At 36.9% G+C, this 16,489-nt stretch overlaps 1 protein-coding gene across 7 annotated transcripts in view; it reads right to left on the reverse strand.

Annotated features, from left to right (window-relative positions):
* The window catches only part of aspscr1 (ASPSCR1 tether for SLC2A4, UBX domain containing), a 244,182-nt gene that overhangs the window by 172,923 nt on the left and 54,770 nt on the right, over positions 1–16,489 (reverse strand). For all 7 annotated transcript variants that reach the window (XM_048555405.2, XM_048555401.2, XM_048555402.2 and 4 more), the window contains one exon: positions 5,220–5,277. In XM_048555405.2, coding sequence (XP_048411362.1) covers positions 5,220–5,277 — 58 coding nt within the window. The remainder of the gene's footprint in view (positions 1–5,219; positions 5,278–16,489) is intronic.

The raw sequence follows: 16,489 nt of genomic DNA on the forward strand, positions 1-16,489 counted from the left end.
AAATAACTGTGGCTGTAAGAGCTGCTCCTTCTTTGAGATATTTCCAGCGTTGGAGCTGATTTCCTCAAATTCTAGGAGCAGTAATTACTGTTTTATAAGCTGTTGCATTGCTTTGGAATTTGGGAGGGAAAAAAAAGATAAAAACAACAGCACTTTCAAAAACGAGGAACAGAGACAAAGGCAGTGACCACATGGTGACAAAGGAAACAACTAAAAAAGATACCTACACTACTGTCTGACCCAGCAATGAAACTTCACAACTGCTGCCTTTGCTGTTGATTTCCAGTACATCTGGATATACTGCAAAGCTCATCATATTATACTCATCAGGACAGAATCACAAGAATTTCCAGTGCACATCCACCATAATCCACCTAACAACTCTCTTTCTCATGCAATATAAAGTGCTGCACCCTTTCAAATTTGCTATTCTTGAGATTCTATTCTGATAAATACAAGACAGCAATCTTTTGTCAGCAATACCCAAGCTCTGTCTACCAAATGGAGGTACTATAAATTAAGCCAACCCGCATTTCACAGCTACTAAAGTGCAGCAGATACCGTGCCATAAACGCCATGGTAAACAGGATTACGGAATGCCATGTGAACTCCAACCACACTCTCCACCTTATTTACAATCTTATAAATGTATATTTTATTCCGCTGTTCGAACATTTTTCTTCCTTTTGTAAGCTATCATTGAAACATTTTCAAACCAATTTAGAGCACAGCTGTGGGAAATTCTAAACCTTAGGTGCAACTAGGTAATTAATTGCATTCTGGATTCCTTACAGCCAGCTAATGAATCTCTGGCCTGGCACCAATCTTCGTTTCAAAATTAAAAAAGAATTGTTCCAAGACTACATTGAATAATTCTGAAATTTATAAATGCTGAATTTGAATACTTCTGAATTCTACTTTATTAATTTTTTGGTATCAAAAATCTTTACCAGGTGGTATGTTGATTTGATGTAGAAACACCACAAATTTCTATACTTTTAAAATGAAGGACTCTGAACTCGGGTAATATGAAGGATTTGAAATTGCACTTTATGTTAAATGTGCCAACATTCAACTACCCCACATGGAAAATTCCTCTCCTTCTACGTTAGCAGAGGTAGCAGCCTGGTTATATTTTAATCTGGTTAAAATTAAAATAGTAAATAAATAATTTCACATGCAATAAATGTTTAAACTTCTTGGTGCACAACAGAATTGTATGCTTCTAACACTGCACATTTTTGAAGCTTAACACTACTTTCATGTCACTTAGACCAAAGCATACATTGAGTATAAAATAACATTGCATTCAGCATTTAATACTGGACGATTCCTTCATGTTACCTATTGGCAAAGCTCTTTTGCAGGCTAAGAAGCACTTTGAGAAATATTTTATGCCTAAGATTCACCTCTGTCATGCCAAATATTTACACCTGCGACTACTTCAAATCTTAGTGCAGCTAAAAAGTCCCAAGTTGCTTCTCAGAGTTATCAGAAAAAAAATTAACTCTGAGCCACATGAAAGGTTTGGACACTGAGATAGGTTTTAAGGGGCAACTTAGGAGAAGAAACAAAATGTTGAAGAGGTTTGAAAAGGGATTTCCAGAGTTTAGGAACTAGTTGAAGGCATAGCAATCAATTATGGGGCAAACAAAACTGGGGACACAAATGGCAGAATGGGAGCTAAACAGTAGTTCTGGAGGCATGTTCGCAGTTAGATGTTCAGAGGAGAGAGGTAATGGAAGGATCTTAACACAAGGAAGAGAACTTTAAATTCTAAGCTCTGCTTAACCTGGAGTCAATAGATGTCAATGAGCACAACAAGGGTAACAAGCAAACAGAACTTGCTGTGAGTTAAGATACAGGCAATGGAGTTTTGGCTGTCGTCAAGTTTACAAAGAAAAGAAGATGGAATGGAGGCCAGGACAGCAATGGAACTGTTTAGCCTGGAGGTTACAAAAACACAGATGAGGGTTTCAGCAGCAGCAGACGGGCAGAAACAGAGACACAGACAGGTCATATTAGAGGTGAAAATAAGAGGTCTTGGTGATGAACAACACTTCAGGTCTGAGTCACTAAACTTGCAAACAGTATGGCTCAGCTAGAAGTGCTTTCGTCAAGTTCAAAGCAAAATGAATTTTATTTCTACTTCCATATTATAAAAGCAAGTTTACAGCATTTACTAGTAACATTTCAAGAATGGCTAGGCATATTTTGATGGAACAGCGCACAATCATTTCAAGCACACCAATTATTTTTACAATGCTGTCTCAGATCTCAAAAAGAATCCAACTACCCTGCAAACCAAAACCTAGCAGTACAGCATGACCCATTCCTGCACATTATTTTATTATAGCTAGATGCACAGTGTATGGAATTAATTTTTTTAAAATCATTACTTCCATTATCTATCATTAATGCAACGACCAGTTAAATGAGCTTTTTTAAAACGTATCAAACTGGCAGTCAGCTACAACTTTGGAGACTAGAAACATCCTGAGTGGTCAAATAAAATAAATCTTAGCCAATTACTACAGGTAACACACCTTGTTTAAAGACACAAATTATCCTTAGGTATGAACAAATCATACCACCAGCACAACCCTGTCATTCAAAATAATATCATATTGCAGAAATGGGGAATAATGTCAAAGCATTTAAACTTGCTTACTGTTTTAACTTGATTGATTGCTCTTCCATATCTAAATTACTTCTGCATTTCTTATGCAGTGTTTGCTTACAGAATAACTGAAGTGGACCTTTTCAGTGTAAAAAAACACTTCTCAAGTAGTTCAAAAGCACCAGTTCATAGAAAATACTTTTAAAAGATCACGAGCAATAAAGATGTTAGAATTAAACCAATGCTAGAAAAATGTTTTACTTGGCAAACAGATCTTTGCTAAACTTGCCTACATTAGCTTCTGGCTTGCAAAATTGTTCCTTGAACTTTTAATCAGGACTTTAAATGAGGTTAAAAAATATGCAGTTCAAGGAGTTGAAACCAATTGGTTAAAGTTAACCAGCTACATTAAATACTGTAGCTACAAGAAGTCAGAGACTGGGTATTCTATAACAAGTGTCTCACCTCCTCACTCTGAAAAGTTTTTCTATAATCTGCACAACACAAATCAGGACTGTGATGGAATAAGCTCCAAATGTCTGGAAAACTGCAACTCTAGAAGCTGAACCCCATCCAAAAGAAAGCAGCCCAGTTGTTCTGCAACCTTAAACCTTCTTAAGGATCAGTGCAGTGGCCCACTTGATCCACAAGAGGCACTGCAACAACTTAACCAAAGCTTCTTCGGAAACATCTCTCAAACCCTTGTCAATTAGGCAGAAAAGAACAAGGACAGCAGGCACATAACAACATCATGACCTCAAAATCATAGGTCATCCTGGACTACAAACTCTGGGCAAAATTGGACTGTTCCTTCTCAAAATATATAGTCCTATTTTGAGCTTCTGGGAATAATTTTCTACCAACAAGATTATTTTAACTCTTCATAACTGAAATAATTGTAAAATCAAATGATTAATGTACATTAATATATTCCACCAACTGCAGGGGTGTGGTGCTAGTGCCAAAACTAAACTGGAGTTAAGCTTTCCAGGATGAGAAAAAAAAAACACAAAAATACTAAATCTTAAAGCAATCAAACCTCTAAATTACACCAGAAAGAATCCCATTTCCTCTTCATGCCACTGAGTAATTTAAAAACAAAATCAATCATTGGATTTCTGAGATCCAGGACTGGACAATATTGGCTGTTGCCAACTTATTACATACTTTTTAAAGGAGTAATATGAGAGATTCTGAAAACTGCAGCTTCACCAAAGCTAAGCATAACAAAAATGTAGTAGCGGTACACTCTGCCTATTCCTGTAACTAGGTTTCTTTAACAATAGTTTCAGGTTGCTAGACTGAGGTCAGTTCCAGCAGTTTTGGACTGAATACTGGTGACCGATACTTGTAATGCCTTAATTTCTATGAAAGCCAAGCACTCTCATTGTCTGACTGAAATGGTGTATCATGATTGTGCTTTATATGGTTATGAAGCTGCTATCAGAGACCAACACTGACAAATCACAACACATATGTATCATAACATGGTGGGAAAACAAGCCACAGAAAATCATTTTACATAACTGGCAATTCAAGATCATGGATGTGAAAAGACCTTGCAAGTTTAAATACCCTTCATGATGTGTTATTTCCTCCTGGTGAACACAGCTAACTTGGTGTCACTCCTGCAGTACAGGATACCGAGAATCAAAATGATTTGAGATATATTTATTGATAAAGACAGATTGAGGCTAACAGAATACACTGTATAATTATCTTAGAAGTTAACTAGCAATATCTTCCATTACTGGACAAACGTTCACACCTTTACACACTCAGGGCACTCTGGCCACATATAGTAGCAGCTGGGCAGTCAGGGAGGTAAAATTGCTGTTATGACTCAGTGTCCAGTATCCAGCTTGATGCCACTGCACCTGCAGGATTTAATGCTACAGATCAAACTGTAATAAAAACAAAATATTTTTATAACACTGATTTTATTCCAACATTTTACAGCAAACGTCACATCTATGAAAGTAGTTTTCCGCTCGCACATGCTTTGAACCATTTGAGAGCTGTACCAGCATTCTTTTACACCACTGCAAAAGACTAGATTACGGTTACTTGAATCACGCTTCATGTCGGCAAAGTACAATTACAAACTTATTATACAAAAACAGGCTCAGAAAATTGCACAGGAGTGGATTGGGCATGCTGAGCTTCTTTCTTTAATCTCCATACTGTTGATAAACAAATATTTAGAAAGAACTTCAGTCCAATTGTTCTTCTGTATGGACCTTCCCAGTTAATTTTGACTTATAAATGGAATGGAAGCTCTATGGCTGCTAATGTAGTTTAGTACATTCCACTGTGTGAATCCTAGCTTTATAGGCACAACAGTACCACTAGCTCCAAAATATGATTGATATAATCAGTACATTCTTCTGTCTATAATCACAGAATACATTTCCAGTTTTTTAATTGCCAGTGTGCAGGATAGAAATTTGTGTCTTACAACTGGACCCGGTTATAAAGAAAAGGTGTAAATGCACAAAATAAATCACTTAATACATTAGAGCATGATGGTAATTTGCTACAACATCTATTCATAAAAACCTTTGAAGAAAACAGCAGGATTTTTTTTAAAAAACCTTACTTCATCTCTCATATAAACACAGATCGGAATAGCTTCCAACAGCTGTTCTTCAGAAATCCTAGCAAAACAGGAAAAAAAAACTGTCAACATTTGATCTTGTACAGAACAAAAATATTTATCACCTAGGTAGCAGGGGACACATGATCAAAATGTTAAGTAAGGGCAATAAAAATATCATGAACTGTTCAGTCTTTTACATCTTACTTCAGAGGTCAATACCATACAGATTTTAATTTGATCCACGAAGGAATATCTTGAGTAACCCAGGTTGCAACTGCTACCATGTAACTATAAACAGCTGTCAACATCTCCACACTCCAGATGCTTACCCATCTGCTGCATCCCAAAAGGTGTTGACAGTAAGCATTGCACATATGGAGGGTGCATTCCATGGTATGACACGAAAGTGAAGCTACCTCATTTTGCTTTCAGTAAGGTCCTCCTTTTGATAGTTTTTAAAACTATCAGCAGCTGGAGAATCTGTTTCAAAATTACTTATGACACAAATTTTAATTAAGTACTCCGTGAATTTAGCAAGCTTTTAAAATTGGACAATTCAGTGCCTTTCACCATCACCTTCATTAATTTCTATAATAATTCCAGTCATATCCAAGGTGGCAATCATGTTCAACTACATGGCAAATTGCATTGGTGAGGCCTCTTCTGGGATACTGAGTCCAGTAATGGTCACCCAGTTATAGGAAGGCTATTATTAAGCTAGAGGAGGGTCCAGAAGAGATTCACCAAGATGTTGCCAGGAATGAACGGTTTGATTTATAAAGTAAGGCTGGAACTTTTTACACTGTAGTGTAGGAAGTTGATAGGAAACCTGACAGAAGTTTCTAAAATGATGATGGGTACAGAGACAAAATAAATAGTAGTTGACTTTTCACAGTGATGGGGGATTTCAAGACCAAAGAAGCGACACTTCTTTTAAAAAAAAAAGACACGAGGGGCTAATTTTTTTTTTACACAGAGGGTGGTTTGCATGTGGTATGAACTTTGAGAAAGTGGTGGATGTGGTTACAATTACAACATTTAAAAGACATTTGGATAGGTACATGAATAGGAAAGGTTTGGAGGAAAATGTGCCAGGTGCAGGCAGGTGGGACCAGTTTAGTTTGGGATTATGTTCGGCACAGACTGGTGAGACCAAAGGATCTATTTCCCTGCTGTATGACTCTAAGTATTGATGTGGTTACAGATAGTAACTCATCATCTTATTGTGTTGGGTAAAAACTGTATTCATAGGTTTGAACAAGAAAGCTCCAAGAACATTTATTGACATGAAAATATTCAAAAGTAGATAAAATATTCTCTCAAAATAAGAATGGCTTGTCACTAAGAAACGGAGGACCACAAAAGCACATGACCTTTACTGTACTGTACTTGTTACACATGAAAATGGAAGAATAACATACTACACACCACTTTTTGCTGGTGATTGCATCTAACATGGTACTGTCTCATGCTTGTTGTGGTCAATGGACACTCCAATCACCATAAATCAAGCGTGCAGCTGGAGGAACACAGCAGGCCAGGCAGCAGACGAGTAGGAAAGCTGACGTTTCAGGCCAGGACCCTTCTTCAGAAATGGGGGAAGAGGGGTGGAGGCTCTGAAATAAATAGAGAGGAGGGCTGGGGCTGGGGAAGGTAGGTGCGACGGCAGCAGGTGAGTGCAGGTAGGCAGTGGTGTGGATTGGTCAGTGAGGTGGGAGGAACAGATAGGTGGGAGAGAAGACGGACAGGTCAAGTAGGCAGGGATGAGAGGGAGGGTTGATAACGCTGCCTTCTTGACCTGTCCATCTCCTCTGCCTATCTGCTCCTCCCACCCCACTAACCAATCCACACCACTGTCTACCTGCACTCACCTATCGCCGTCCCTCCTACATTCCCCAGCTGCACCCCTCCTCTCTACTTATTTCAGAACCCCTGAGCCCCCTAACCACCACCCCCCCCCCCCCCCCCCAATTTTCTGAACAAGGGTATAGGCCCAAAACATCAGCCTTCCTGCACCTGTGATGCTGCTTGGCCTGCTGTGTTCATCCTGCTCTACACCTTGTTATCTCAGATTCTCCAGCATCTGCAGTTCCTATTATCTCTAAAGCTCATTCATGGTTGTCAGCAATTATAGTCTTTGATCCTTTCTCAAGTAATAGATTTTGATTGGGTTTAGCCCATGGGCCTGCTTACTGTACACAAAGTAAGTTGTGTTTAAGTTCTTTTTAGAAGATGTTAGACACCCTAAATCAAAATACTGTGCACCCAACAGGCCTAAGAATTTAAAAAAAAACAAAGTCCGACCAATAAATTACATAGAAAATGCTGCCAGAAAGTATATGCTCTGCATCTAAACATACTTAAAAGATATTTTTCAAATTGCAATATCTTAAGAATCCCTCTTTCTAACCTTTTTTTAAATACTTAAATCATTTTAACTGGTAGTGATAATTAAGCTAAAGAGGAAATCAGCACTGACAAGTTTACGTGAATTCACTGAGTGGGGGTAACAAGTAGAACAAATACAGGGGAACCAGTATATCTAATATATCTGTGGTTCCAACAAGGTGTTCAGTAAGGTACCACACATAAAACTACCCGATAAGAGCCCATGTTGTTAGCAGCAGAATATTAGCATGAGGAGAGAACCATCTAACTAATAACCCATACCTATCTTTTGATTTTGCGAAAAACCTTTAATCTCCCTTTGTAATAAGGAAGACAAATGGAATGTTGGCCTTTACTTCAAGGGAAATGGAATATACAAATTGGAAGCCTTGCTAAAGCTATACTAGTAAGACCATGCCCAGAATACGGAGAATGAATTTTGTTTTTGTTTCTTCAGACAAAGGGACATATACAGGCATTGGAGGCAATCCAGAAAAGGTTCACCACGTTAATCCCAGGTGTGGAGGGATTGTTGTATGGGGGGGATGGGGGGGTAAATTTAGAAGGATGGACCTGTACTCATGGAGAGACTAGAAGAATGGGAGGTGTCCTCATTGAAACACAGAAAATTCTTAAAGGTCGGTGCAGAATGGTTGTTTCTCCTGTGCCAGAGTATAGGATCAGAGGGTATAATCCCAGAGGAAGGGGTCTTCCATTTATGACAAAAATGAACAGGAATTTCTTCTCTTAGATACTGTAATATCACAGACAGCTGTTGAGGTGGAGTTATTAACAAATGATCAAGACTGACAGAATTTTAAATCAGTAAGGAAATCACAGATTATGGGCAAAAGGCAGTAAAGTGAATTTGAGGATTATCAGATCATTCAAAAAGGGAGAGTAAGATGGTCTTAACTCAGCCAGAAATACATTAAAGATGGTGACGTTGACCACAGATTCTGATGCAAACACAGTGGTGAAGTGGCTTTCTCCTGAAGGCCTGTCCACCATCAAGGCACAATGCAGGAGTGTGATGGAATACTTCCCACCTGCAGCTCCAGCAACACTTAAGAAACCAGTATCATTCAGGACGACACAGACCACTTGATTGTCACCACATCAACAAACAAACATTCAGTCCCTCAACCAAAAGCTCAGTAGCAGCAGTTTACTATCTAAATGATGCACTGCAGAAACTTTCCACAGATGCTAGACAGCTTTTTCCAATTTCATGACCACTAGAAGGACAAGAGCAGCTAATATATGGGAACTGTGCCACAGAAGTTCCCCTCCAAGCCACTTACCATCCTGAGTTAAAAATACGTCAGCATCACTGGGTCAACATCCTGGAATTACCTTCCTAATGGCATTGTGGGTGTACCTAAAGGAGATGGGCAGCAACCACTTCCTCCTCAAGGGCAACTAAGGACATGCAATACAATACTGGCTCAGCCAGCAACACCCACATCTCATGAGTGAATAAAGATCAAAGGAACCGTGTACATTTTTTAAGAAATTATAGAAGCCATCATAATGAGGACACATTGTTTTGACACACTGTCCAAAGCACAAACTAAAAAGATTCTGTGTCAAGAAAAAGGAAAATGGGAGCAATCCTTGTGTCATGCGCAATCCCAACATACTACTTGTCACTACGCAGAATTAATCAAATTTTTTTGATTAGCAGAGGTTAAAATTCAATTTATTGTGAACTTTTTGATGAAAAGGAACATAAAATACATTAAAATACAAAGTTAAATCTATTTAAATTTTCCTCATTTTGAATGAAAGTATATATAGTGTTAATTTGACAAACAGAACCACAGCTTCAAATGGACAGCCCTGCGCATTTGGGAATAGATTATTTCAGAAGAGTTTCATCACATCAGTAAGACAGAACACTCTGTATCTTGTGAAGAATGATTGTTAAACATTTCAGCAAGCCAAAAAACTTGTGACATAGTGCCCCAGCAACCTTAATAACCGACATGCACACAAGATCAAACAACCTGAAACGTGACACATTCTGCAACAGCGTGTGAGGTGTCAAAATAAATTATATAAATAGTACAACATTAATTTCACCTGTACAAATACTGGAATCTTCACAAGTTTCTACAAAACAGGAAAACTGTGGGCAAAGGATAGAATTCTACAAATACCGAGTTTTGAATATATTTGCTATATGATAAAAAAAGCACAAATGTATATATTTTTGAATAATGTGAAGTTAAGAACCGTTACAAGTCAATAGTCTAGTTGCTGTTTCAAGCTTACACTACAGCCAACTGTTCAGTAAATATTTTGCAAACAATTTTTGCACCGAACACTAATTGCCTCCAACAACAGCAAAACATTTGCAAATTCTGTGAGTTCTTTCCTTCTTGTATGATGTAGAGCTAACCAGTACAGGTATTTCTCCCATAACATGATAACATTATTGTGCAACCTCAGATTATAGAAAATTGCACTGTAGGAAAACACCATGGAAAATCCCATTATAGGGAATCTAAATTGAAAATTGCTATACTGTACAGTAGAAAGTTTGCATTAGCCAAACTATTCATCAATCGCGTTACAGCCAATTCACATTATTGAAACACACATTATAGCAGAAACACCTGTAGTATAGTGCATTAAAAATTCAGATGGTAATGCCATTCATGTGTATCATGTCAACATACTTCTGCTCTAAAGTAAACAAGCGCTTCTATCAAGAAGTGCCGGCATAGTTTATTATGAGCAATATTTCTCCACCACAGACAAAAATTAGGCAATGTCAAAAAAGATTCTGCAGAATGAAGTAATAAAAAGCTACTAACAAGATATCGGCCTTGGATCAGTGGTGTGTAGGAGATCATATATTTATGCCCAACCTCAGGGCCTGAACTGAGAAGCTGGGTTGCCATTTCAGTGCATTGTCTATTGATCAACTTTTAAGTGAAGGCCTTAACAACTTGCTTGGGTGAATGTAAAAAAATTACTTCTCACTACTCCAGGAGGGGTATCCCCAGGATAATTCTTATCCTGCAACCAACATCACGAAAGGAATAGGTTATTTAGCCATTTATCGCTCTCATTCATTGGACACTATCCAAAGTTTCTTCAAAAATTCTGATTTTCATCATCTACTTCCAAACAAGATCTTGAAGATAGAAGAAAACTTGCATTTATTGTATAATTTATTGCTATAATCAACTGCAGACAAAACAACTAGTAGGATTTCAACCTTCTAAATAATTAGGCAGCCAACTCTATTAGTGCAGCTAAAAGCTATTCAACAGAGGTGCGATCCTTATATGATTGAGCCAAATAAGGAAATGCAAGGGACTCAATGAAAGGTCGTTGATGTGAAACATTGTTATTTTTCTCTCAAAAAAAATGCTTAATCTGAATTCTGATAATACATTAATTCAATGGCTCAAAAATCTCCAAAGCAGCAAATAAGACTGAATTCTGTTCCTAGGCATTTTGTACAGAATAAAAACAAAACAAAGGCTTCCTTACCATACATCTATATGCTTAATTAGATGCAAATGAACTAAAGATTCTTCTCACACAATATTAGTGCTATGCCCCTTGTTTAAAGCAATGTCTGAGCTTCACAGTTTAATGCCTTCCACCTGGTTTGGATGCTAAAACAATTCAGCTTTGAAACCTGTCCCGTTCAATTTTCCAGTCTCTTAGCAATAATTTTGCATCTACTCAATTTTATTTCCTCCAATTCCACCATCAAATTTCCAAATTCCTCCACCTAATTTTGCATCTTGCAATCTTAATTTATTAAATAGCCAGGTCAGCATCTATTCAATGTTCAAAATAAAGTCCATTAAAAAAAGGCATTCTAAAATCTCTGCCAAGTTAAACTTCCTTCTATTACAATTCAGCAAAAATTTTGCATTATGCTTCATTGAAACTGCAGCTACATAATCTCAATTTAGCTGGTGGATAACATCATTAAGCACACAGGCAGGATATTGGAGGGATATTGACCAGGAGCAGGTAGGTGGGACTAGTTTAGTTTGGGATTATGTTCAGCATGGACTGGTTGGACCAAAGGGTTTGTTTCTGTACTATACGACTCTACGATTCTATGATTACAGAAGCCAACTGTATTTAGACTATTTTTATGACAAAGTAGAATCGTATTCTATTCAATCAAGTCACTGACATTTATTCACATTGTATGCTATTAGCATTTATTAGCATTGTCCTGCTTACATTCTATTTAAATCTATGTTAAATCAATTTTTCTAGCTTTTTCCTCACGAAGGACATTTGTCTCATGAAGAAACTGCTGCCGAGTTATGCTGGGAGAGAGGTGCAACAATAGCAATAAGGACCAGCTTACAAAAAGGTGAAAACACAACAAGGACATTAAAGAGTTGGCTCAGGCAAACAAAGCTAGAGAAAGTATATGCACTAGAATCTTTGTGGTCAAGGCTAAATGCCAGCATAGAACGCAGATGTTGAGGAATTCAGCAGCAAGTGCATAACATATCTCCAAAGGTACTCAATAAAGAGCTAAATTAGAAATAAGAAGACTAAGTAAACATAGCGATGTATGTGTTGCGATTACAAATAAGTTTGCACATAGATAAAAATCACTGTTAGGAAATAGGCTGTTTCTCTTTCCACAAAGTGTGTAAAATTGTTAAAAATTAACCAGTTAACTTTTCACAAATTAATTTAGTACATAAACATGTCACTGTCCTATATTGCAATCAATGTTTCAAACTGTTCTGTAAGCCTAGAAAGATTAAGCTATTGAATATTTTTCTCACAATTAATCATATGAAACAAAGATAAATAAAAATAGGGATAAGTTAACATGGATCCTAATGTGATATAATTAAATCAACATTTTGCCTTGACAGAAAAGATTTGTCTAGTTATGGCCACATACAATTCCTATCATTTTTTTCCCCCTCATCTAACAAGTTTTAGTTAGCATCGAGACCTGAAGCATCTGTACATCTTTATTTACCAGAGAAACAAATTGTAGAAACTTTCGATATGTTGTAAAGGATAGCTACTAGATACTGAACAGCAGATTTCACTCACTGTCATTTAAATGTCAGGTTATTGCACCCCCATGTTTTAAGACCCTTGCAACATCATTAAAGAAAACTCAAAGAAAAAATTTTTTGTCTAGACTAAGCTGCACTTGACGAATACTTTAAACTGCACTTTGAAGAGAGAAGAAACTCATAGTTGGAAAGGAACAGTCACCAGTTTGTCTGCTCTCGCACTTGACAAATTGAGTATAATTAAATACAGATACATTTGCGAAGGCTTAAACAGTATCGGGTATCTGAAGGAAATGAAGTACAGATCAATGTACAGAAAAAGAGCTACAAATTAAAGAATCGTAAAATGACAGCAGATACTAATTAAGTGCAATATACATTTTTCATAAAGGTTTCTATAATCAAAAAAACACAAATACTTGTCTTACATGTTACATTAGGAATGGATTAAAAATCACATTTTTAGCTAAATAACAGTTTAAACTTCAGTTCTACAGTGTTGATTATGGTTATTAGGCCATGCATTTTGCAATAAAGAAGGTGGATAAACAAAAAAAAAAATGAAAAACATCAAAAAGTGGAATGTCTTTGATGTCTCCACAACATGGTGGGCATTAGCAGTGGATATTTTGATCACATATTGAATGTTGTTCCTTTACAATCTTGAAATCAAATTGATTGATTACCATGGTAAAACTTATAAACACATTAAATGGTCACGCTGCATTGAGGGAAATGCAAAAAAGAAATTTTTTCCATTCTCTAATCCTTTTTGTAGCGAAGGTTACCCTCAAAAGTGAGAAGTTCATACTTTTAACAGAGCGATAATTTAACTAAAATGCACAAATAGAACAAATGCTAAAAATCAAATCATCCAATAATATTTACTGTCCCACAATTTATGGTAAAACCACATTAGATAATGAGAATTTTATCATGGGTATTACAGCGTTTCTTCACATTATCACCAATCTGATCTGCAGTGCAATCAGTTACATCCTTCCTAGTACATTGCATCTATTTCACAGAGGGCCTCAACTCTTTACATTGACTGGTAATTCCACATAAATGGTGGCCAACAGGCAATTGATGCGTTCTTAACATACATTCAAATTTCTAAACCCAACTGTCCTTCCCCAGCATATCCATCCATCCTGATAAAAACTAAAAGAACTGCAGGTGCTGTAATCAAGAGACAAAAACAAATTGCTGGAAAAGCTGAGCCGTTCTGGCAGCATCTGTGGAAAGAAATCAAAGTTAATGTTTCAGTTCCAGTGACAGTTCTGAGGAAGGGTCACTGGACCTGAAATGTTAACTCTGATCTCTCTGCAGATGCTGTCAGACCTGCTGAGCTTTTCCAGCAACTTCCATCCATCTTCATATCTGTATGACTTTGCTTTCATAGCCTAAGCAAGTAACAACTGTGAGGAGTTCCTAATACCATTGGTGATGGACAAACAAGATGACTCACAGAACACAAAGATACAGCACAGGAGGCAGCCATTCAATCTATTAGAAGTTGGTGGAAAAGCTCAGCAGGTCTAGCAGCATCTGTGAAGAAAAAAAAAATCAGAGTTAATGTTTCAGGTGCAGTGACCCTTCCTCATAACTGACAGTCCCAGAGATAGGGTCATTGGATCTGAAATTTTAAATTCCAGTTTTTTTTCTTCAAAGGCACTGCCAAACCTGCTGAGCTTTTCCAGTAACTTCTGTTTTTAATTCCTGTTTTACAGCATCCACAGTTCTGTTTTTATTCAATCTATTGTGTCCGTCGCAGGTTCTTTGGCAAAGTTGTACAAGTAATCCTACTCCACTGACTTTTCTTCATAGCCCTGTAAATTATTTCCCATATGACTGTATGGGAGCAGACATTTGTCATTCGGCCCCTTAAGTCTGCTCTGCTATTAAATGAGATCATGCCTGATCTGGTAATCCTCAACTCTACTTTCCTGCCTTATTCCCATAATCATCTATTCCCCTAACTGATTAAAAATCTGTCAATCTCAGCCTTGAAAATACTTAAGAACCAAGCCTTGACAGCCCTCTACAGTGAATTTATTAGTTACTCGTGAATCTGCTTTCACCAACCTTTCAGGCGGGTTACCTGTTTTAAAAAAAAATGTTTCTTCACACATGGCACTGGGAATAATCCACAGATTACTTATTGTTGAGGTCCCACCTTTTAGCTTCTTCCTAGTTGCTGAAACTGACTGGAGAACTTCAATCTTTTCCTTCTATGCTACTCGTTCCTACGTAAACCACAACTACTGGCTGCTTCCTTTTCTTCCCCAAATTGTTCTACACCATCTCGGAGACATCTTTTACCTTGGCACCATAAAAAGACAGCAAAAAAAGGACTCTCGTCTTCATGTTCTTTATTCCCCTTTGGTTGTTACCTATCTAATTTTAAAACTGCAACAGAATAAAGTTGTCAAACAAAATATAAATTTCAGAAGACAAATCCACATTGTAGTCTCAACTGTCTATTTGTTCAACTAAAAGTAAACTGCCTGCAAATCACAACCAATTTCAATATCATGTCAGCTGCAAGTTGTTGAATATGGAACGTGCTATTCACCCAAGGTATAATTTGAGGTCATCTGAATGCTGGTCCGAACTGCATTTTCTCATTGGGAGGAGAAAATCACATTGCTGCATTCTTGAAATTTTGTCAATAAAATGCATTAAATAAAAAACAGGTGCAAACTGTAACATTTTTGCTATTTATCATCCTTTACTCAACATGAAAGTGAGTGCAGTGCATTTAACCACAGAATACAATCTTGACAAGAAATTTAGTTTCATAGTGTTATCAATCCATAAATTTCTTCCAAGGATGACACATACAAGTGAGATTTTCTTTAACATGCTCATCATCCTTTTGATCTATATAGAGCAATTGCAAAAATCAGACCTTTTGAATATATATGTTACCCAAATTCCTTCAGCTGCTACACATAAAACAAAGCTGGCTAACTCATGTCACAAATGTCATAGTTGTAAGAAGCAACTTCTGATTGTCCAGCAATTTCAGAACAATTAAATTAGTTAACTTCAGATCACAAAAGTTTGAGTGTGAAATCCAAATTATTATTTTTGTTTTATGCCCAAAATATGATCTATTAAACAATTCCATTTTTTCCCCTGCACAAAATGCCACTATGCAAAACATTTTCAATTTTAAAATCATGAATTATGGACAGAAAAATGCCAGTATTCAGGAAATGAAACATTTCTTTTGCATTGAGCATCCACATTCTGGCAAATGTCATACAGCAAAAAATCAATTCTACTTTCAACTCCAAAACATTCTTTAACTTCCAGTTCAGAGAAGGAAACCCTAGAGGATGCAGGTGATATTTTCTGTTTGACCACACTAATCATGTCACTGGCACATTTAAAGAAAAAGACCTCATAATTCAGTTGGTACAAAGGAGAAATCTTGACAGAACCATAATTTGCCACTTTCTTCACAAGCCAGAGTCATAATTGGACAAGACCGTTGTTTTGAAAAGGAAAATTCAAATGCTAGTAGTTTAGACCAATTATATTCGCACTTAGATGTCATGCAACACTTAGGTTTCTTCAAACAGAAATTGACAGATCAAAAACATAACAGAAGTTAAAATAAACTTTGTCCACTATACTCATAGGCCCCATTTTATGACACATTTCATTAGATTGAGCAGTTACTAAAAGCAGTGTAGCATTACCACACAAGTTCTTTATATTTTACAAGATGCTAACAAAAATGGACAGCACTAACATTTAAAGCCAACATAAAAATCAGTAGTCTGGTACCTATCCTTCCAGAATGACATATCAATAATTTTTGCTGCAACACTTTCATAT

This window comes from Stegostoma tigrinum, chromosome 22 (genome assembly GCF_030684315.1).
Source record: "Stegostoma tigrinum isolate sSteTig4 chromosome 22, sSteTig4.hap1, whole genome shotgun sequence".
Classification (NCBI taxonomy): domain Eukaryota; kingdom Metazoa; phylum Chordata; class Chondrichthyes; order Orectolobiformes; family Stegostomatidae; genus Stegostoma; species Stegostoma tigrinum.